The sequence below is a fragment of the Euprymna scolopes genome, chromosome 7 (assembly GCF_053919585.1).
Source record: "Euprymna scolopes isolate OS-2025 chromosome 7, ASM5391958v1, whole genome shotgun sequence".
In the NCBI taxonomy this organism is placed as follows: Eukaryota; Metazoa; Mollusca; class Cephalopoda; order Sepiida; family Sepiolidae; genus Euprymna; species Euprymna scolopes.
The window spans coordinates 155446829-155470366 of record NC_136488.1 but is presented as its reverse complement, the minus strand read 5'-3'; the positions used below and the strand labels follow the sequence as shown (position 1 = coordinate 155470366).

The following is a 23538-nucleotide window of genomic DNA, read 5'->3' as shown; positions in this document are numbered from 1 at the left end:
CTAGGGAAATATCTTGTCCAGTGCCAGTTTCACTTAAAAATTGCTCATCCGTATTTATCTGAATAATTCGTTATTAAAAATAATACCGTTTTTTTAATTATTTTTTCTTCGTGATCCTGGATCTCAATTTTTCATTTTTTTTTTTTTTTTCACGACTATAAAAAAATTCGGTGCAAGTCTATAAATGGTCCACAAGTAATCTTTTTTACTATAAAAATCTGAAAAAAATCTTTATAATGTACGTACTTGTCACTGCATGAAAATGTCATATTCCAAAAATTACGTAAATCGATCAAGTAGTTTTTTTTTATTTAAGAAAATCAAATATTATGAGACATTTTATCGAAGAAAAACTTCACGTCATCTTGTTTTTGAATGATACACTGCTAGCGACACCTATTGGGAATGTTGGGAATATAAGACCGGAAAGGGGCAGACAATAGACTTTCCACACTATAGAAAAAAAAACTTGGAAAATTAAGACATTTATAAGTTTTTGAGGATGTTAAAAACGAAAATAACGTTTAAAATTTCAGCAAACCAGTAGTTTCCAAGATATGAAGAATTTTACGTAAATTGAGCACCCACACTTTGACGCTCCGCCAACAAAAATTCAGAAAATGTGTATTTCAGCGGCGTAAATTCAAGTTTTACACTGGTGGCCATAAAGTGGGTGATCATTATACGTTAAATTATTATAGAAAAGTGACACCCCACTTTCTTTAAACTAACATTTCTTCATATCTTAGAAACTACTCGTTTGCTGGAATTTTAAATGTTATTTTCGTTTTCAACATCCTCAAAAACTTATAAATGTCTTAATTTTCCAAGTTTTTTTTTCTATAGTGTGGAAAGTCGATTGTCTGCCCCTTTCCGGTCTTATATTCCCAACATTCCCAATAGGTGTCGCTAGCAGTGTATCATTCAAAAACAAGATGTGTGCAAGTCTATAAATGGTCCACGAGTGTGAAATCATGTGTGAAAGAAAAATAATTTAATATTACATTGAAATTTTCGTGAGAATTGTTATTAAAATTACATGAGTTTTTTTTTTTCAATTATATTATTTTTTGGAGAAAATATTAAATAAACAATGATTAATGCAATGATAATATCGATAGTTTGAGAAATTAATTTTTCTTCGGGTTATATTGATTTCATTGACATGGATTTTAGGGGACTTTTTCATAATGTTCCTGAAATATTAAAAAATATATTTTTTTTTTAATTGTTAACATCTACAATGCTTTATTTTTATTTAAAAAAAAAAAAGCAAACATAAATTCATGCGTCTTTTTTTTCTTCAGTACTTAAAATTTTAACTTTAGTTAAAGTGTTTTTTGTTTACAAAAAATACATTTTCATTGTTGTGAGTTGCATTGTTAGTGAAAAAGATTAGGAATAAACAGAAATTCAAAGGAGGAAATCTACGACACGTCTAGAGATAAGAAATTATATGGAATAAAACCAAAGGGAGATTAAAAAAAAAAAAAAAAAGACATCACTCCACTTTTAAAAAAATATAATGGCTTATTATATTCTGTGATTATTAATTAATAAATACTGAAAATTTCAGTAATTGTGCATAATTTGAACCAGACGTAACTTAGCGTCTGATTGGCTTTGCTTGGAACATGACGTCATGTTCTCGAGTTTGCTTGTAATTTGGCGTAAGATGTCAGTCAGCCAATTGATGCGCTGGAAACTAGCAGACGAACATTTCGAAACAAATTAGAAGAAGAAAAAAAAATAAAAATAAATAAATAATTAAATTCAATAAGCAGCACACTTGTGAAACATCTTTTCCGTAAACTGTCTACCCCTTCAGCCCCCCCCCCCCCAAAAAAATGAATATTTCCTGTTTGGCGAAAGTTTGGATGATGCCTGAACTAACGGTATGATAGTGTCAGAAAAAAGAAAAAACTAATTGCAAAAAAAAAAAAAAAAAAAAAAAAATACCTGCATTTCCTGTGGTCAAATGTGTATCATCACAAAGCGAAGATCTGTAAAGGATGGCTGTGGTTGGCGTTGCACACAATGCCGTCCATACGAACAGGAACATTTTTCCAAAAGGCAAGGCTGCAGCGCCACTGACATCCGTTTTATTTACTTGTGGGCGTACGACATGGCAACCAGAAAAAATATTATGCAAGAATGTGGGGTCATGTCATCACATACTGTTACTGACTGGAAGAACTTTATTTGGGACATATGACTATTTCCTAAGACATCTCCGGCAAATTAGTGGCCCGGGGTATACCGTCAAAATAGAATGATCAGTATTCAATCGTCAGAAATACAATGTTGGGCGACTGCTAAAGCCACCATGGGTGTTCGGTGGTTATGTGAAATACTTCTTCCTATTATAAAACAATATATTCTGCCAGGGACTATGGTCGTGTTGGATTGCTCGAAAGCATATAGCAGTGGGATGAAAAGGGTTTCACCCTTTAACGGTGAACCAGTTTTCACTTCGTCGACCCTGAATCATGTGGAGCAGATGTAAAAGGAAGCTAAATAGCTAAATTAAAAAGGATGTGGCACCAACCAGGAGCTTCTCAACAGTCACCTTTTGGAGTTTATGTGGAGAGAAAAATTGGGACATGATCCTTTTGTCTCCATCCTAAACCACATTTCAGAAAGTTACCTGGTTGGTGAATTTTTTTGCACATCCGCTGTCTCTTCTCACCTCAGTTTGCCATCATCTGATGCGACCATAGAAAACTCTACAGAAACATAGTGTCAAAAAAAAAATAAAAATAAAAATACGTTGTCCAGTCCCACCCTACCGAAAAAAAATAAAAATACGTTGTCCAGTCCCACCCTACGGAAAAAAAAAAAAATATGTTGTCCAGTCCCACCCTACGGAAAAAAAAATACTTCAACCTTTTTCTTGAAAAAAAAAATAATAAAGTTTCTTTTATTGTTAAATTGACAACTTTTTCCCGACAAAAATGTAAAGAAGTCCCACCTTACAAAAAAAAATATATGTATATATATTTATTAACCTTTTTCTTTTAAAAAAAGTTTCATTAATTGTTGCACAAAAGCTTTAAAAAAAATTGCATATCTGTTTTGAACTTTTTCGTTGGACAAAAAAAAAACAAATTGCAGTAAAAAAAAATTATTTATTACAAAAAAATTTTTTTAAGGTAGTTTTTTCTTGGTTTATTTTTGTTTTGTTTATTTCTTTTGTTAAAATTATGATGTTTGCATATTTCCTTCTTTTTTTAAGTAGCGTTTGTTATGCTTTCATAATTGGTGACGCTCGGTGAAGCTCAGCAGTAGCAATGTTACAAACCAATCTTAAGAATGCGTGGAAAAAAATTTGAATAATTCGACCTCCTATCTTTAGAAGCTTATAACTACTTAAAAAATGTAATTCAAACCCTTTTTTTTTTCAATTAAAGGAGCAAAGACCAAATTTTAAAAAAAATAACAGGTTTAATAACAAATTATGCAATATTTGTTTTTTTTAAATCGGTTTTCTCTAAAAAAAGGTTTCAAGAAAATCAACAAAATTTTACTTAATTCGATTATAAAAAATCGATATAAATTTAAACAAATCAATTTCCTATAAAAAATACTATTCTGATGTGTAGTTCCATGCTTCATTGTTCAGAATTTATCCATATTTATATTTTAAATTCCATTTATTTTTTTAAATAAAAGAATTTTTTAAACGACTATTTGAAAAAAGCGCCATTTGCGTAAGCATTTTTATGTTCTTATCAAAAAACCGGAAGTAGTGTTTTTTTCTGGTTTAGAACTACGGATGGACAGAAGGCAGTAAAAACCACTTGTTCGCATTAGCCATCTAGCCTTGTGCCTGAAGAAATATGTGTTCCCATAAGTAAAAACTAATCAAATTTTAAGTTTTTGTCTTAAAAAAAACAGTTGAGGAATTTTTTATTCTTTTCTCAAAGAAATACATAAATTTTTGGATTTAATATATTTTAATTCTTCTTTATTGAATGAAATTTCTTTTTAAAAAATATCTAAAAAAATAAAAACAGTGAATTAAATAGAAAAAATTGTGTTCAGCGTCCAATACTTATTGGACAATACAAGCAGGCTTCCAATTAAAAAAAAAAATCGTGTTTTTTAAAAAAAAGTTTTACACTTTGGACTTTACAGGTAAATTTCCAAAATTTTTAATAAACATTTCAAAATGGGGCGGGCGGTGAATTAAAAAAAAAACGTTTGTCTAAAATATTATATTCGGTTTATTGGAAAGAGCATAAAATTTTACACTGACCCTGAAAATATCGTAAAAATTTAACCTATATAAAAATTTTGATAGGTTTTAAAGTTTAAAAATTAAAAAAAAATTAACTCGTAAAATTCTATTGATTTCATTACGTAAAAAAATGGCTGCATGAAGGCAAGCTGGCACTTTGTAAACAGTGTTTTTTAAGAAATAAAAGATAATATTTCTATTATTTTTTAAACAACTTTAATAGTTTATTTTGGAAGCATATTCCATAAAGAAAATGAACAACCCACTTTTAAAAGAGAAATTACGAGTTTTTTATATTTTATTCGCAGTTTCGTGTTGGGGCGGGGTCAAAAATTCACAAAAAAAACTCTGATACACCTAACTCAGCAGTTGCCGTCATGTTCCGAAGAAAGCTGATCGGACGCTGAGTTACGTCTGGTTCAAACTATGCACAAATACCAAAATTGGTTGATTTCCTGAATCAAGAGAGGAATTAAAATGTTTATCCATTTGAGGGTCAGTCATTCATTCATTTTGTAGGGGGACAAAAATGTTGGTGTAAAACTGTTGCGTTTGGAGAATTAGTTCTACCCGTTTGTAGAACAGATATTCTTGTAGTTAAATATAAACGTTTTGCTTCTAAAATAGAATTGAAAATATAAATTCCTTAAAAAGTTCATTCTGAATAAAAGATTTTTTTTCTACCTGCCAGGAAAGAACTTCAGCAAAAATGTACATCGAATGAGCGCAAAAAAATCTTGCAGGATTATCAGCGTACAAAAGAAGACATTTACAGAGTAGAGCGAAATCCGGCACGTTAGCAGGGAAAACACGAAGGCCTCGTATTTTGTCTCCTTCCAGAAGAGTCGCATGACGCATGAGTGCATGGAAGAAATAATTCATAGACAAATTGGATTACAATTTGTTTGGATCAACAAAAGACAAGATGGAAATAAGAACAATAAAATGGATTTTTTAAAACAATAATAAAAAAATTAAAAATTGTTCTCAGATTTTTAAATCGTTATTTATTTTTAATGACAGCGGCGGCTCCCACTCGTATCCTAGTATCGGATTCTATTGGGCACTGTTTGAGAAGTCGTTATTGGTTTTACCAAGATGCGTTCGTCTTTTTTTTTTTCTTTTTTTTCATACGAGAATTTAGGACACTAAAACCTACCCAACTTCGAGGAATTGTAAGAAAGATGAGATTACATAAAAAAAAATAAATAAAAAGATTATGAAAGAAAAGGAATTTTGGCAATGTTAACACATATCTGTCCTATGCACAGACGTCATGACCACAGATATATCACGTGACTTGTGTTTATGTAAAATACGAACAAAGACATGCTAGGAACTGAAATGAAATAAATCTATCTATCTATAATAAATATAAAAGTTAAAGTGTGTGTGTGTGTGTGTGTGTGTGTGTGTGTACATTTCCCTAGGCAATAACTCTGTCAATTTTTAGTCTACAGACTCAAAATTTGATATACAGGGTACTGAGATTTGGGAAAATCGATGTGATCGGTTTTTGGCTAGAAATTTGTCTGTTAAGGGGTCAAAGTTCAACGATTTGACCTTTGAGAACTCTACCAAACTCCTCCGACAATGTTTGGTCTACACACTTGAAATTTTAGATATAGGTTCCTTGGACATGGATCTAACTTAATAACTTGATTTGAGCACAAAACAATAAATTTTAAGGGGTCATAATAGGGGTCAAAGTTAAAAAAATTAACCCTTTTTTTTTTCTGCTCAGCATACACCTCCAAACACTCGGGCAACGCCGGGCTGAAATGCTAGTATATCTATAAAAGTGAACGTGTGTGTGTGTGTGTGTCTGTCTGTGTACATTTCCCTACGCAATAACTCTGTCAATTTTTACTCTACAGACTCCAAATTTGATATGCAGAGTACTCAGATTTGGGGAAAATCTATGTGATCGGACAGTTTTCGGCCAGAAATTTGGCTGTTAAGGGGGTCAAAGTTCAACAATTTGACCTTTGAGAACTCTACCAAACTTCTCCGGCAATGTTGGGTCTAAATGCTTGAAATTTTAGATATAGGTTCCTTGGACATGGATCTAACTTAATAACTTGATTTGAGCACAAAACAATAAATGTTAAGGGGTCATAATAGGGGTCAAAGTTTTAAAACAAAATTGACTTCTGCGATCTCTACCGAATTACTCGGACAATTTCTGGTCTAAACATTTGAAATTTTAAATAAAGGGTATTCAAAGATAGGGCAAGCTTTTTAATTGGTTTGGGTCGAAAATTTGAATTACCAATATATAAATATATGTATGTATGTATGTATATATGTTTGCATGTCTGCCTAAAACTTTCGACAGAGGTGACGAATTTTTACAAGATCAGTATCGTTTTGAAGTTCGACCTTTCTGATGACAAATATCGAAAAATTGGCTAAAAACATTAATATCTTAACTGGCCACTTTTCTACGGGTGGGAGGGGGTCGCTTTTTTCGCCGATATTTTCGAAAGTAATCCTCTCCTTTCGATTGTCTAGCCTTAATTAAAATCTATGTCCTTTCCAGTTTGGCGGTGGTCATAACAGCAAAGACGTCACGTTTTTTCGCTCCTTTGCAGTACGGGTTCGAGCCTGCCTTCCTACTACCACTTTTTTTTTTTTTTTTTTTGCTTAACACACACCTCCAAACACCCGGGCAACGCCGGGCTGAAATGCTAGTCAATATATAAATGTATGTATGTTTGCATGTCTGCCTAAAGCTTTCGACAAAGGCAACGGATTTTCACAAGATCAGTATCGTTTGAAGCTCGACCCTTCAGACGAAAAATTGGCTAAAAACATTAATTTCTTCGCCCTCAACTAGGCACTTATCTACAGGGAGGGGTCGCTTTTTTCACCGATATATTCAAAAGTCATCCCCTCTTTTCGATTGTCTAGCCTTAATTAAAACCTATGTCACTCCCGGTTTGACGATGGTCATAACAGCAAAGACATCACGTTTTTTCCTCCTTCATGGTACGGGTTCGAGCCTGCCTTCCTACTATCACTTTTTTTTTTTTGCTCAACATACACCTTTAAACATCCGGGCAACGCCGAGCACCCATGCTAGTAATTGTAATTAACAAAAGTAGAATTTAAGTAATATAGTTGGGAAAAGGAAAATTTAAGTAATATAGTTGGGAAAAGGAAAATAAAACCAAAAGAAACAATTGGTTTGTTTTAGGTTTTAACTAATGTAGCACATAAACAGAGCGGACATGTTTTAAAACATCTAGTATGTTCGTTTATTCAATAAGGTGTCTATTCTGGAATAGGCAAGTTGAGAGCTCTAGGTATCAGTCTATCTGCCTTTCTCCCTCTCTCCTTATCTGTCTTTCTATTATAGCGCACATACACAGAACAGCCATGTTTTTAAACATCTAGCATGTTCATTTTTTTATTTTTAATATAAACAGTTACATTAAAAAAAAAAAAAAGCCGCTGCAATTTTTTTTTTTTTTTTTTAATATTTTCATTCTTTTTTTTTAATAAAATGTTTTGTCTAATAAAAATTATAATTCCTCTGCAATTATAGTCGCATTTTCCTTCTATTTTTTAACGTTAAAGATTACAGTTTTAAAAACCTTAACATTTTTGGTTATTCGGAATGTTAACTTATTGTTCTAAGGGAAGTAACTCTATTTTATTAAAGTAATTGAAAAGAAAAATTTCCTACAATTACTTGAATGTTTTGTTTAAAACCTATTACAGCATCGTCATATTTCATTTCTTTTTTTTATTAATGTTCCTATTTACTTGCCTCCCCACGAGGACAGAGTTAGACACAATATCGGTTTTTAATGTGGAGAAACTCCAACTCCCCAAAAAAGGGCACTCTGGATAGGAACAAAAATTTTAATTGCCTCAGTCTAGAAGGATTTTTCAACTAATCGAGGTCAATAAACTTTATTACATTAAATAAAGCAGTTGAAAAAAATCATTTATTTCTTACAATTCATATTAATGGAAAAAAAAATGTAGTCGTGTATATATACATATATATATATATATTTCATTTTTGTTTAAAAAAATAAGCGCCGTCGCATCTTTCTTTTCTTAAGTAAAATGGAGTTATCTCCCTCAGACCAATGATGAATTCTCAGTACCTTCTGTTGTTAGTTTTTCTTCTTTATTGACTAGCCTGGGTGCCCGCCGTTGCCTAGGTGTTTGGAAGTGTGTGTTGAGAAAAAAAAAAGTGGTAGTGGGCAGACAGGCTCGAACTCCATACCGCGAAGGCAGAAGAGAAAGTGAAAAAAAATCTGACGTCTTACCTCTACTCCATGACACAAACGGAAGTTTGGAACATTGAACATTGAAATTAAGTAAAATCATTCCAACCGATATGATGACTTGCAAAAATGGCAATGCAAAAAACAAAACAAAACTGACCCTCCTTGTAGAAAACTGCCCAGTTGAGGGTGAACGAATTAATGTTTTAAGCTAATTTTTCGACATTTGTTGTCCGAAGGATTGAGCTTCCAAATGATACCGATCTCGTGAAAATCCGTCGCTTCTGTCAAAATGTTTAGACAGACATAAACATACATTTAAACAAACAGGTGAGATTTATATTATAGATGTCTATGAATGGTATGGCTTTGAAGGCCTAGTGTATGATGGAAAGACCGCGGACAGTGTTCACAGGGAAGGGTAGGGAGAGGACATGGTTATTCCCTCCGCTCTCTTTTCCTTCACCATCGCTCTCTATTTGCCCTCTTCTCCTCAAAGTGCATGTTGTTTTGTCGTGTTGCTCTTCTCCACCTGTTTAAATCTTGGCAGTTGGTCCTACAAGGACGGATATATGTTTGTTAAGGCCAGGATGCTAGTCTTTATAGTGCATTATCAGAGGACCTCGTGGTCTATTTCCATTGACAATTTATTGATTCATTTGGTAATCATTATTATAACAAAATTTATTTTCGTATTATTTGAATTTTTCGGATTATTTCAATGTTATTTGCACAACATTTCAATCAATGTAACCTCCAAACGTCTTCAGGTTATCTTATTGAAGTATAGAATCTTTATATCGAATGCGAAAATCTCGAATTTCAAACAGAATTCTTTATTTAATCAACAGAGGTAGCATGTTCTTGTTTCGCTAGCCACGACCGAGTAGAAGTCTTAATTCACAATTGTATTTTTTGGTCGCCTGCACGGAAAATAGAACCTTCAAGCTCCAAAAGAGTGTAACTTTTACAACTGAATTTAACAAGTATTTTATCCACTAAGCCGCCAAGATGAGAATAGCGGTCGAAGACGACAAATAATATGAATAATCCTCATATAAAAAATTCACAAACGTAAAATTTATTTTAAAAGAAATGAGAGTAGAAAGTGCACCATGGGTTTACTTTCAGCATCATCATGACTCTCGCTTCCCTTATTTTGTCCTTTAGTCCTCACATTCCATGAGTGGTGTTTCTGATAGAGGGGGAAAGAATTTTTTTTTCGAATCTGAATCTTGGCTGATAGGTAGTACTTTCTATTTTTTTTAGCTCTTTACTTCAAGTGGCTTCATATCTTGTCACGAGCAATTCCGTTAAAAACTACTGCTGGAAAATTAGTCAAAAACAATTTTTTTTGTTCTTGTGAGCTATTTCTGCTAAATATTATATATATATAATATTTATATATATATATATGAGAAGTTTAAGTCCATTTAATTTGACATAATTAGTGATCAAATGGCTTTCATTCACCTATTACAGGAATAACACAGGTGAATTATTTTACTCATCTTTATTGATGACAAATTAAAACTTTTGTAGACCATCCACCAAATTTATTTACCAGCAGGAGTCATAAAATACACTTAAATATGATATTTTAATTCATGCAGATTTAGTATTTATTATTACAGAGCCAATTCTCTCTTGAATATTATATTGTACCCAATATATAATAGTGATTACAAAAGTTTAAACAAAATGACTTGAGTGACATCAATTAGAAACATTTAGGCGCTCCAGTCGCATCTCCTACTGATGTAGCTGTCGAGAGAGGCAAGAAAGATTGATTGACTTGAAGTAATGAAATGAATTTGGACATGCGCAGAAATGAGTAAAAACTATGTTGGCAACTTGAACTGAATAGTTTGCATTTCGACTTGCTGGTATATGTCAGTGCTATTCATTCATTCAAATATTTTACTCGTTATAAACCATCCTTGACGTATGAATATTATTTCCTGTTAATTTCAGTGTTATGTGACCAGTAGTTTAAGAGTTTATTGGTTAAATATTTACACATACATCTCCTTTCATTTATATAGAAGTTTGTACTTTCTAAATAAAAGCGCACAGCAATTTTGCTTGGTCAATATTTGCAGCAAATGTAATCGCTTAAAACTTCTTTTTAAATATTTGTTTTAATGCAAACAGGTCACAAACGAATAAATAAAGTAAAAAAATTTTAATTAAAATAAATAAATTTTGAATAATTTCCCCATGGTATTTTCTTAAATATAATTTATCATCTCATCGGTTATAGTAATAATTACCATTTCTTTTTATATTCACACGCACAGCAACCATTAGTTTTGCTCAGAAACACTTATATGGCAGTTCTGAATCCCATATTAATAATTCTTGTTTTTTTTTGGGGGGGGGGGCAAAAATAAAATCTAATCCATATTTATCTTAACACAAGCTCAGTTTTTAGTATGTAGTTTTGTACTAGTATCTCAGATTGGAACAAAAATAAAAAATGGTCTATGATTTCTCCACCTTTGAAAATTTTGATGAGAGCTTGAAGATTAGGTGAAGATTTCTCTCACTATTTCTGACACACCTTTCGAATTTAGATGTGTGCAGATTCTAATACAGCATTTTAAGGAAGCCTTCTTAATTGAAGCAGCTCTTTATTTTGATAAGCTGGTATAAACTTGACCCTGACTAGCAATTGAACTGAACGATAAGTCAAGATGGAAAGCTCATGAAAATTGTCACATGCAATTCAATTCACACCCAACACAAAAATCTCACCTGCCTGTTTAAATGTATGTCTGCCTAAAACTTTCAACAGTGATGGATTTTCACGAGATCGATATTGTTCTGAAGCTCAACCCTTCAAACGACAAATATAGAAAACTTGGCAAAAAACATTAATTCGTTCCCCCTTACCTGGGCACTTTTCTACAGGGAGGGGATCGCTTTTTTGGAGATACTTTTAAGTCATCGCCTCTTTTCGGTTGACTAGCCTTAATTTAAACCTTTGTCACTTTTGGTTTAACGATGGACTCAACAGCAAAGACGTCAGGTATTTTGGGGTTTTTTTTTTTTTTTCACATTTTTTCCTCCTTCGCAGTACAGTTTGAGCCTTCCTGTCTATTGCGTTTTTTGTTTTTTTGCTCAACACATACCTCCAAACACCCAGGCTAGTTACAAATAAACAAAGCAAGAAATAAAAATCCGGGTCAGAATTTTTTTCTTTTTTTAACAAAAGTTTTTATTATTTTTACTTTCCTGTCTCAACACCACCTAAGTCTTTCACCATCATCTATTTCATTCAGTGTTTACTTTTCTTCTTCAACCACATGCCCACTCCCTTTATCGTCCTTGACTTTATACGTTCATTTTCTTCAATCTCGGCTTTCTTTCTCCGTCCAGCACATGGTGCATTTTTTTTTCGTGCACGCTTTCTAACTTGCACATGCCTTTTTTGGCTACTGCTGCCAATGTCTTCGCAACCCGGCTATTCTCCACTAATGCTGTTACTTTCTCCACACACTCATATGCGCTACGTTAGCGTGGCATTTTTATTCATGGTGGCGCCACTACACATTGACACTTGTGTTCATTCACATAAAAAAAAAAAAAAGTGAGGACAAAATTTGTGATAATTGAAAACTAAGCTTGCCAGAGTTTAAAAAAAAAAAAAAACTATCCAAGATAAGATGATAAAAGGACATAACGTTGGTATAAACAATACTATGCAATTTCAGAACAATGTATTTTGAATATTTATAAAATATTTTAATGGTATTTTTATTAATATTTATTTCAATTTTCTACTAGACATAAATATTACAATTTTCAAGGTCTTTACAAGACACTTTCCATATTTTCAAGGATTTTTCAAAGTAATCATAGAAATAAGACCATTTCAAGGCAAAAGTCAAAATTCCAGAACTTTTCAAGTGTAAACCTTGCACTCAAATTTTTTCTAAATATTATCAAACATCCGAGATACTTTTGACCAAAATAAATTTGGTCATTAATTAGTTATTCTGACCTAGTCACAACCACTGTGATGAACCTTTAAAATAGATGTAGCAGACTTGACTAGAAAACTTGGTGCGGAGTGGGGGTACACCATGTAGTCAGGTCATCAAGCCCTAGGAAGATACCACCAGCAAGAAATCAAATTGACCTTCTCAGGGAAACTTTTAAACTAGAATGCTATTCACTTTTTCAAACCTTGCTGCCTGCTTCATGCAGCTTTTCTCTCCAGCAGATTTAAGTAATTGCAGTTCAAACAACTTTTAGCAGCTCCTATCTTTAGCCTCCAGCTCTCAGATTTATTTCAGCACCCAGCAACATCTGGCACCCGGTTCCAGTAACTGTCGATACCCAGCTCCAGGATCCAGCCCTTGGTCACATCTATACAGACAAGGTTTATCTGACATCTCATCTCACCCGAGGTACATCATGTCAATCTCAATATGACGTCATTCCTTGCTATCCAGGATCCAGTTTTTGCCATAATCCAACAACTCATATTGTTGTTCATCTAGTCTCTGTTGCTGCCCACGTACACCATTTCCTCTTCTCCAACCTTCCTGCATTCAGAATGATTTTCCTCCAGTTTCTCTCTATTTATATGGCATATTTTACATGTCTTTCTTAGTCGTATGGTTGATCGGCACCTAACTGACCTTGGCCCCCTTCAATAACTTTATATCAAAGGAGAGTAGGGAAGAATGCCTCAACTGTTTTGCTTTTTAACAATTTGTCAAAAAAAATCTTGAAGAAAGAAGTATATCCATTGAAATCAATTCTACGAGTAATGTACCAGAAATTGACTATGGCGAAGATAACGAATTGGAGGGACAAAAATATTTCTTACAAATCACGTCAAAACATACATCTTTAGAAAAACTTTTTTTTTAAATCCAAGGCACCAATAGGGATGAATGATTTGGAAGCAATTTTAGCCTATAATAGCCCCTAGGGTGGGGTAACAAGAGTCATCCTGGAAAATCTGTTCTGGCAAAAATTTACTTTCACCATGACTAATGTTTGTGCAAAATTTTTGAAAATCTAAGGAGTGGTTATTGAGAAAAATGCCAACAAATTAACAGGAGTGAATTACTAGGTCCAATCCCTCCTTTATTGGGGGGACCATTAAGTTCCAGATTATTGGCCCAACTCCAACCATTGTTCCATATCTGTCTGTTTTACAAGTACTTTAATGGAATGTGTTCTGATGAACTCCTAGCACTTGTGACCCCTTGATGTAATACTTGAATAGGTTTTTCCTTAAACTGCTAGATTTTGAAATTCTCTCCATCTAGGAATTGTCAGTCCTGCTGCTAAACTTTCCATAATTGCCTGTTAGGTACCATCCCAAATAATAGCCCATTGTGTTCTAAGTGGCAATATGCCTTTTAAGGGGGTGGGGAGTGAAGAGAAAAATAAAAGGTTCAAGTATCGGTAGATTTGCATTAATATAATGTGATTTGGATCTACAGCGATCAAGAAAACTGGAGCTTTCTTTTAGTTATCGATTTAGTACAACGCCCTCCATTTACCCCATCAAGATCTTCATGCAAAAATAAGAAAGGATATGAATGTCAAGAATTACAGCTCTAGTTTCACCTATCTTATCCAGTATCTGCATTTAGAGATGATCATTAGAATATCAGAAGTAGAACAGAATTAGCTAAATCCATACACAAGTTTATTTTCAAGATGGTGGATTACTAGTGGATTGATTAATGATTCAAAGATTTTAGCAAATAGAAGAGGCAATTAGAAGCAAGATTAATTTGCCATAGTTTGGAGTGTCCAGCTCAAAAGTACATTTTTATTATAGAAGAGATAAGATCTGATTCTCCTGCTTTGGAGGTGTTACGGTAATTTTATATCCAGAATATGGAAAAATACAATGATTAGATAATCTGTTGTGGTTTCCATCCATAGTGGCAAATTAGTGGAGTGGTTTGAGCAATCCAAGGCAAAATGCTGGGCAGTCTTATCTGATATTTTGCAAAAGATATTGCGATTAGATAATGGGGAAATTGCTGGTTGGCCATTGGTCACCATATTTAAAGATTTTCCAGAAATCATGAGTCCAGAATTTCTCCCAAGTGATTTCTTGTCATCTCAGCATATAGCATTCATTCTTAGTTGCATTATTTACCCTCTAAGTGCATTAAATTTTTGTCTATAATTGATATCAACTGAAATGATGGAACATTTGCTGTTTATGCACAAAAGCTGCAGATACAAGTGAACAATTATGGAGAGCAAGTTTTACGTAGAAATTTTGGTGATGAAACAAACTCTTTATCTGTTTTGATTTATACAGTTAACTCATTTACACACTGTTCGACAGGGATAAAAAAAAAAAAAAGGAACTTATTGCAAGGTGCATAAGGGATTCAGTACTTTGGTAATATTTTGAATAACAGCACTTCATTACTGCAAAGTGATCAGCATTCTCTAATTTAGTTAAGAACTGCTGGTATTCATGATCTGGAAGGCAGGTCAAGAAAGTGATGTGTAATGAAGGAGCGAGTTTGTGTAGATCAAGTCCTTAAAAAGATGGTGTTTTCCAAAGAAAGTACTGTATGGATAGTAGCAAGGTTTAATAAGTAAGAGACAACTCAAACTATTGCGATGAACCCTTTACAAGCTGGTTGAACTACTTTGTTCAGTCATAAATAAATGAATATAACGGCATGAATAAAGTGGGAATTAATTCAAATACGCCTTGTATGTATTAGTTCAGTGTCTGAGTAGATGTCAGATACGTCCAGATTGCAAGTGTCCATTGCTTACATTCATAATATCACCATCTAAAATTAACAAAGATTTTTCCAATTACCTACTTCATAATTCAAGTCATAAAGGGTTAAAAATCAGCCTTTGGGTATGGCAATATGAAAGAGATTCTCAACAAAATAATAAATTACAATTTTTTTTGAATGATAGATCATTTCACAAATTTTGTGATAAAGATTTTTAAAAAGAAACTTTCTGCTACTTATACAAGTCAGATGGCTTTCTAAAATCTTGAGATTTGTACATTTGTGGCAAGCTGTTACACCTTTTCAAATTTGTGGCAAGCTGTTACACTTGTTCAAATTTGTGGCAAGCTGTGTGACACTTGTTCAAATTAAGCAGCAGAAAAATTCGGATAGCCTCAAGAATAATGAAATAAAGCATTTTTTTTATTGATAAACATTCGAAAAATTAGTCACTAGGAACAAATATGTGTTCCTTGGCCTTTTGGCATAGGAGCAAAGTGTAGTATCTGTTCAGATACTACACTTCACCCTTTCTGACCCCAATCAGATCAGTGGATGTGAAATCCTTCTAGATTGAGGCAATTAAAATTTTTGTTCCTATCCAGAGCGCCCATTTTTGGGGAGCTTGATTTTCCCCACATTAAAAACGAACCTTGTGTCTAACTCTGCCCTCATGGAAAGGCAAGTAAATAAGAACATTTTGAAAAATTCAAAAATCTTATATAATGAGATTTTGTTTGTCCAATTCTTTTAAATGTAATAAATACACAGTGGAATTTGTCCCATTTCGAAACACCAGATGGAAATTAAAAATATTTCATGAACAAATAAAGTGGATGCCATGACAGGAAATCAAAATTGGAATCTCAAGATCTTCAGTGTGAAGGTCTACAAATTGACCTATTTAAACTTTTTTATGAAGAGACCTTAAAACATAGCTTTGGCATGACATGATTTACGTCATGCTTTGAAGTATTTCAAATATAAGCAATAATAAATGTGTAAACATTATCAAAAAGGATAGAAATTATTTCAATAATCGAAAACAATTTTTTTTTTGTTTAAACTACGTATTGTATGCAGTTTTTTCACAATTATATAATCTTAGAAAAAATATGGAACTGAAAGGAAGAGCATATTTTTTCTAATTTAGTAAATTTGAAATTCAATGGAAGGAAATCTGACATCAGCTTTTCAAGAATGATTAGTTGAAGTTGAAATACTGAAGAAAACAGCTGGAAAAAAAAAACGGTACTCGTGCAGTTTAATCAAGACATTAAAAAATGAAAATATCAAGAAAAAAAAAAAAAAAAAAAAAAAGGTTATATTGTACGTATACATTTTGGACTGAAAATCTCCGAACAAGAATTTGATCAAGTAGTTATTTTTTACAGCTGAAAAACATTTTTATGACAGCATGTTGAAGGTAGCCATCTTTGACACGCCATGAGGAGATAACTCAGTTTAAAGCACTAACACCCTCCCCCCATCTTTAATACAAACTTTTCTTTCTAAAAATCAAAACCTTTTGCTCGGTATCAAATTGCTTTAAAAAAAAAAAAATTTTTTTAAATAATAAATACTTGATGAAATTAAGTGATTTTTTTTTTTTTTTTTTTTTTTTTGAGAACTTCATTCCATAACGGATACAGACAATATAACTTTTCCGATATTTTCATTTTTTAATGTATTGATTAAACTGTACAAGTACCGGAGAAGCACACTAATTTCTTTTTTTATAAATTTATATCAACATTACCCACGCGTCTGTAGAAAGATTAAGAAAAGAGTCAACAATTTATTCTGTGGTTTGAAGGATTAGATACCTTTGAAGCCAAAGATAATATGGAGCCCGACCGTAGTCCAAGAACTTTTAGATATAAAAAGAAACTTTTTAAGTATAAAAAAGTGTTTTGGGATCTATTGAAACAAAAACAGTCAACCTATGATCCGGTTTAGTGCAGCATTATATCTTATTCAACTAACAAGCTTGTAGACGATGCTTTTCAGCAGTTGATGACATTAATAGAAGTAAAGAAATCAGTTGGATAGGAATATGAAACATTAAAATCAAAACTAAATGAAACTAATTGTTTCACGTCGTGCAAAATGAACATTTGGATGTTTATGTATGTATAGAAGTGAACTTGTCTGTGAGGAACGATCTCTACTACAGACTTGAAAGTTAACATATAATGGATTTGGACCAGTAGAATAAATTCTAGTTGACTTGTAGCCAATAAAAATAGCTGTTGATTGGGTCAAAATTGAAAAAAAGTCGATTAAACTTGTTATTTATACGTATGCACAAATATACATTTATATGTTTAACAACCCTAATTTTTAAGGTCTGGATATGTATATGTACTTAGCTCAGATGATAACAAATAACGCTGGAGAACTGCATATTCTGGTTTCAATTCTCGCTGATAGCACCAAGTCATTTTTATGTTTTACTTTTGAAAATCATTACTATACATCGGGTACAATATAATAATCAATAGAGAATTAGTTTTTTTAATAATACGGAATTTGCATAATTTAAAATATATTTAAGCATATTTTATGACTGGGCTGTGCAAGGCGGCTACTATTATATATTGGGTAATCAATAGAGCATTAGCTCTAATAAATTTGCATAAATTAAATATTCAAGTATATTTTACATGGTATATACTTTTGAAAAGTTTGCTTTAAGTTTTTTTAAAAATTCTTTTGAAATGTTTAAAACAAAAAATTAGGCACAATGCCACTCAAAAATTGAGGAGGATATATGGTCATCCTCACGACTGTACGTTTGCTTGTCTATGCTGATCCTAGCTAAAGTTCTCATTCACCACAATACCTCAAGTACACCGGGGGAGGGGCCATCCTACTTATCATATTGTGTGTGTGTGTGTGTATATATATATATATTTTTTTTTTTTAACAGTAAAATAAATTGGTAAACATCGAACTATATAAAAAGTCGTTTGTTTTATTTCATGAGGGAATAGGTCCAAAAGAAAAAATGAAAATGTTAGTAAGACCCTCCCAACCCTTTCTAGTTGGTAGAACGCCCAGTTTTCTGGCTTGGTGTGGGCCGAAAACAAACCGGTTACTCTCTACATGGGTCTGAATTCTAGGCAGGATCAAAGAAACGTGCTCCACTCTTTGGAGTTTGGTCATCGGCAGGGTTGGTGTGGGAGTTTGGGGACAGTTCTTGGCCATGTGCAAACCCAGCAGTGCAGATGGCAGTCTTCCACAACTGTCGTGTTCCATTTATTGTGTACAAGCACTGCTGAAATTGCCTGAAAGCCCTACTTGGTCAGTTTCATGGCCATTATGTACCTATTTACTATGCCTCCCCACGGGACAGAGTTAGACACCAGGGTCGTTTTTTAACGTGGAGAAAAGGTACAAAAATAAAAATTGTCTCAGTCGTGAAGGATTTCTCCTCCACTGAAAGAGAACAAGAAATTGAAGTGCAGCATCTGAAGAACAGATACTACACTTTGATCTTGACCAAAAGGCAAATGGCCATTATGTAGTCAGTCATGTGGATTCCATTATGGGATCTTACCAGGTCCACCTGTTCCATATTCCCAAACTGGTTGAGGTAGGTGCCCAGGTATTCAACATCCAGCTGGGGAGGAGGGGGGGGGGTTGTATATGCAAACCCTGGTTCTCCGCTATCCCTGATATTCGGGAAGCAGCTTGAATTTGCTGTATTTCATCTCCTTTCGGGAGAGTTGTTTGGCTACTGCCCTGTTGGGGAGGAGGATGTCCCACATGGCATAGCAAAGTTTGCTTTAATATGGAAATAATTCTTTATATTAAAAAAAAAAAAAAAAAAAAAAAAAAAAAAAGGATTGTTTGCTACTTAAATACATTGGTTCACAAATTTTTTTCTAGAGTTTCTGATCCATCAAATTTGAAAGGGTTGAGCAAACCAGATCTTCAATTAATCAAGGGGAGGGCATTATGAATATAGACTCCAAGCTAAAGTATGAGTGTCAGAATGGCACATCAAAATAATTAGCAATGGACAAGTTTGAATTCATTTTGCTTAGTGTTAGAATATCTGGAGATTCCAAGGTGGAAAAATTCTACACCAACATTAGTTCTAACCCATTGAATTTTGGGTACTTTTGCATACTTTGACCCGAATTCTCGTGATTTCCAGTCAAACCCAGATCGGCGAGACCGGTAGACATCAGTGCCAGCAGAACGGTGTAACAGACACAGACTAAGGAAAAAACCAAAGCAAACCGAGAAAAAAAAAAAAGAGAAAAAAAGCAAATTATCAAAAATAACAAAAAACCTACCTTGAAAAAAGCAAATATGTTTCATTTATTTTAGTATTTTTTTTTTTTTTTTTGCAAAATATTTATCAACAGCAAGTTATGTAAATATTGTTATCTTCAAGAAAAGGTTTACCCGTATAAATGTTAGGTGTAAGTACAATTTTTTTGTTTTTCTTTAACCATATTTTTTTTCTTCTTGTTTTTTTATTTTATTTTCAAGACTTATTGTTCAGTCAGGTTGTTTTGTTTTTTTAGGTCGTGGTGGTGATTACACAGAAATAGAAAAACGTTTTTTTTTATGGTTGTTAATTGCCGTCGGAAGAACTTTCATGAGATGAGGATATTTCCTTAGGAATCTTTTACTTCGGTCGACTGTTGATCGGCCATTGACAGCAAAGAGGGAGGTGATGGGCAGGGTAGAGGAAATGAAAGGAACCCCCCCCACCCCCCACCAGGTAGCTTTTGGAAATGTGATTTATGATGGAGACAAAAGGATAGTTTCCAAATTTTTGTCTCCACATAAATTCAAGTAAATATGTACCCAGAAGCTCCCGGCTGGTCACGCATTCTTGCTTGTTACGCTGTTTTGACCAAGAGTGGTTCAAGGATTCTCCCTACGTTATGTTTTCTTTGGTTGAATAGAGATTCATCAATTTCTAGTGTGCCCTGGGCCTCCTATCGGCTGGGGATTCCTCAGGAAATACTCCTGACAAATTTCTCTCAGAATGTTTTTCCAATCAGTGTACATGTTCGGATATAACACTGCATTCTCTAATATTTTTTAGGGTTGCCATTTCGAACGCCCATAAATAGATTATTTTTTACTATTGTTGCAATATCCAAATTGGATTGTGCAAAAAACGATTCTGTGCGCAATGATACCCATTGTATACATTGTCACCGCCAGGAGAAGCCATCCTTTATGCACAATCTTTTTTTTTTAGTAAACATTTGTGTTTACAATTGGTGCACCTCATTCTTTGGGAAAGCAATTTCTTTTCCTGACAATATGAGATTGTCTGCATCAGCGTTTCCATTTGTTTTTCTAGCATGCACAGATTTATTTCCTTGCCTGTCATTTTTTTCTGTTTAGCGAGTCTGAAAATGTAGTTGTTTGTCAGCTTTTTTTGGGCGCAGTCGGTTTCTTCCAATTCGAATGTTGTCTGCTTTCATTTACATATCGGTTTTTCATTGGCTAATCAAATTCCCAGAAATCAAAGTACAAAAAAAAAAATTCAAAATAAATAAATCATTAAAAATTTAAAAATAACTAATCATAAATTAAAAAATTACTTAAAACTTTTAAAAGTCGAATTAGCGTTTCAACATTTGAACAACGCTTGGCTGACCCTGATGTTTGCCAGTCTTGCCCGATCCGGGCTTGATGGGAAATACGAGAATTCAGGTCAAATTATGCAAGAGTACTGAATTTTGTGAAGGATAGCTCCCAAGGAAGAAGATTCTTTTTTGGCGGGGGGGGGGGGGGGGGGGATTGCCATTAATACATACTAGTGTGGGTCATGGCAGATCCAGTGTTGGATAGAAAATGCAGACTTATTACTTGAGGAGAAAGCGACCGATAGAGATAGAAATTTTGATAGAAATATGTTACACCTGTTTCAGCCTGCCAAACAAAATTTTTGCAAAAGAATTGACCTTCTCAGACTTAAACTTAATGAGTTTAGATGGTAGAATCTATTCTAAAAGGTCATCAAAAATTTGATTCAGTTTGCATTATCATCACCGAAGGTCTTTGTAAGTCACGAATGGTAAAGTAAAGAATCATCTGAATAGTAGAATTCCATACTCAACCAGCATCTAACTCCTCAATAAAGAATTTTTATTCCTTTAATCCGATATCCATAGAAAGCATGAAGAGAGAAAAAAGTGCTTCACTTAAGCAAATGTCACAATTGTTGGTACTTTTCTACTTCTCAAAAAAAAAAAAAAAAAAAAAAAAAAAAAAAAAAAAATTAAATAGTCTTCATGCAGTAGAACTCAGGTGACAAGATTTTATGCAGTTGTAACCTTTGAATTTTTTTTTTTTTTTTTTTTTTAACAGGCTCCTTCAGTCTGACAGACTATGGATACCCACAAAGGGCTGCCTGAGCAGATGCGCAATCTCCAATCATATCTCTCCTGAGTCGATATTGTTAAATACTAGTAGCAAGTGTATGTACAAGACGACTGGAAACAAATGCTAAGATAAGCAGAGCTCATACAGCGCCTAGAATTCTTAAATGGTCACCTGTCTGGTACTGACCAGGCTCAACGTTGCTTAACTTCAGCGATCTGACAAAAACCAGTGAGTCAACGCAATTATGCCATATATATGCAATCTTTGAATAAACATGGGCAAAGTATGACTTTAAAAATCCACAACAATATCATCTAACTTGATACATGTAAGATTATATAAAAAAAAAGCCTTTTCAGCACGTAGTTTGAGTAGGTGTTGTTCGTACAATTCTTGAAAATCAGTTTGAGATTGGTTTTGTTGATGTCGGGCTACGGTATCGTTTTGTTCAACCCAAGGTACTCTCCCAGATTTTACCTTAGTTTACCGATAATCATCTAAGCCCCCCCCCCCCTACTGGGGAATGCTAACAAAGTTGCGTAGGCATTTTTTATAGGCCGGAGTGTACTAGCCTCCTGCAGAAAAGGTAAACATACTTCAAATCTTGGCCATATCTAATAATTCCTGATAAATATTTGAAATGAACCAGTTTATACAAGATGTGTTTTGATTAATCTGTATCAGAAAAGGCATCTGTAAAAGATTTTTTTGAGATTCTGTTCAAAAGTTTGGTTTTTGTCCAGAATTCTGCATATATATATATATATATAAAAACTATGTACTCAGTACAAAAATGTTCCAAAAATCATGTAAATTGATCAAAGTTTTAAGCGATTAATGGGAATTCGTAGACATTACAAAAATCTCGCCAGTTTGAATTGTTTCTTTAGATTTTGAAGATTGAGATGCAAGACAGTAATTCTCAAAACTATTTTCTTAGTTGTAAATAAAACTATCAATTTACGTGAATTTTTTTTGGAAAATGATATTTTCATTCCATCACAAGTACATACATTATATAGATTTTTTTTTTTTTAAACAGGAGGGGGAAATTCCGGACAAGAACATCAGACTGGTATTAAATGTTTAGAATTCCTTAAAAAAAAAAAAAGTTCTGAATATATAGTTGTCAATTTGCAATTTGTTTTTTTTTTAATAAGTCCATACAGAAACAATTCCAGACTTTTCTTTATGTAAAGAAATTGCATTGACTTCTTTATCACAAGAGATGGTTTAATTCTCTGAAGTGAAGTCATCAATCAGATCTGTAGCTAGTTCCCACACCGTTTTACTTAATATCTTTCTTTTCTGTGATTGTTATATTGTCAGCTCGCAAAATACTGACCCAGTGTTTTTTTTATTATTTCATGTTCGTTTGCTTTTTTTGTAACTAGATTATAGCAGTCGCATTTACCTTTTGATTTTTTTTTCCTCACCAAATTAAAGCTTGCAGTTTTTAATATTGGCAGGGAAACCAAGAGGATATTAACACATGAATAAGCATTCTTTCAATACGTTATGAGAAGCACAAAAGTATAACAAGATTTTGTCAATAGACATGTGGATAAAATTAAGAGAAAACTTTTACTCTGGATATTTTCTTAGTTAGAAATATTTTTGGTCAAAACCAAGCGGAAAAAGTTTGAAAAAAAAAAAAAAAAAAAAAAATTTTTTTTTACAGAATCGTACAATTATTCCAGAACCCAAACTATTAAAAATTGTGGCTCTTTTCCATTTGCAAGTGATTTTTGTTTGCAGAAAAACCTTCAAGTCGGATTAGTCAAGAGTATAAACAGAAGAAACAGATTATCCAATACATGATATATTCAAATATTCATTTCTCCATTTGCTTAAATTTCAAATTTTTATAGATCATTCATAAAGTGTTTGCAGGTATGAAAAAAAAAAAAAAAAAAAAAAAAAAAAGAAAAAGAAAATACTAAAA

General features: G+C 33.1%; 1 protein-coding gene across 1 annotated transcript in view; it reads left to right on the top strand.

The window, feature by feature from the left end:
* LOC145280082 (uncharacterized) overlaps positions 1 to 5224 on the top strand; it is a 50141-nt gene extending 44917 nt beyond the window's left edge. Inside the window, exon 6 of the mRNA XM_080131790.1 lies at positions 4932 to 5224. Within this exon, the coding sequence (XP_079987916.1) occupies positions 4932 to 5040 (109 nt within the window). The 3' untranslated portion in view covers positions 5041 to 5224. The remainder of the gene's footprint in view (positions 1 to 4931) is intronic.
* The last annotated feature ends 18314 nt before the right edge of the window (positions 5225 to 23538 follow it).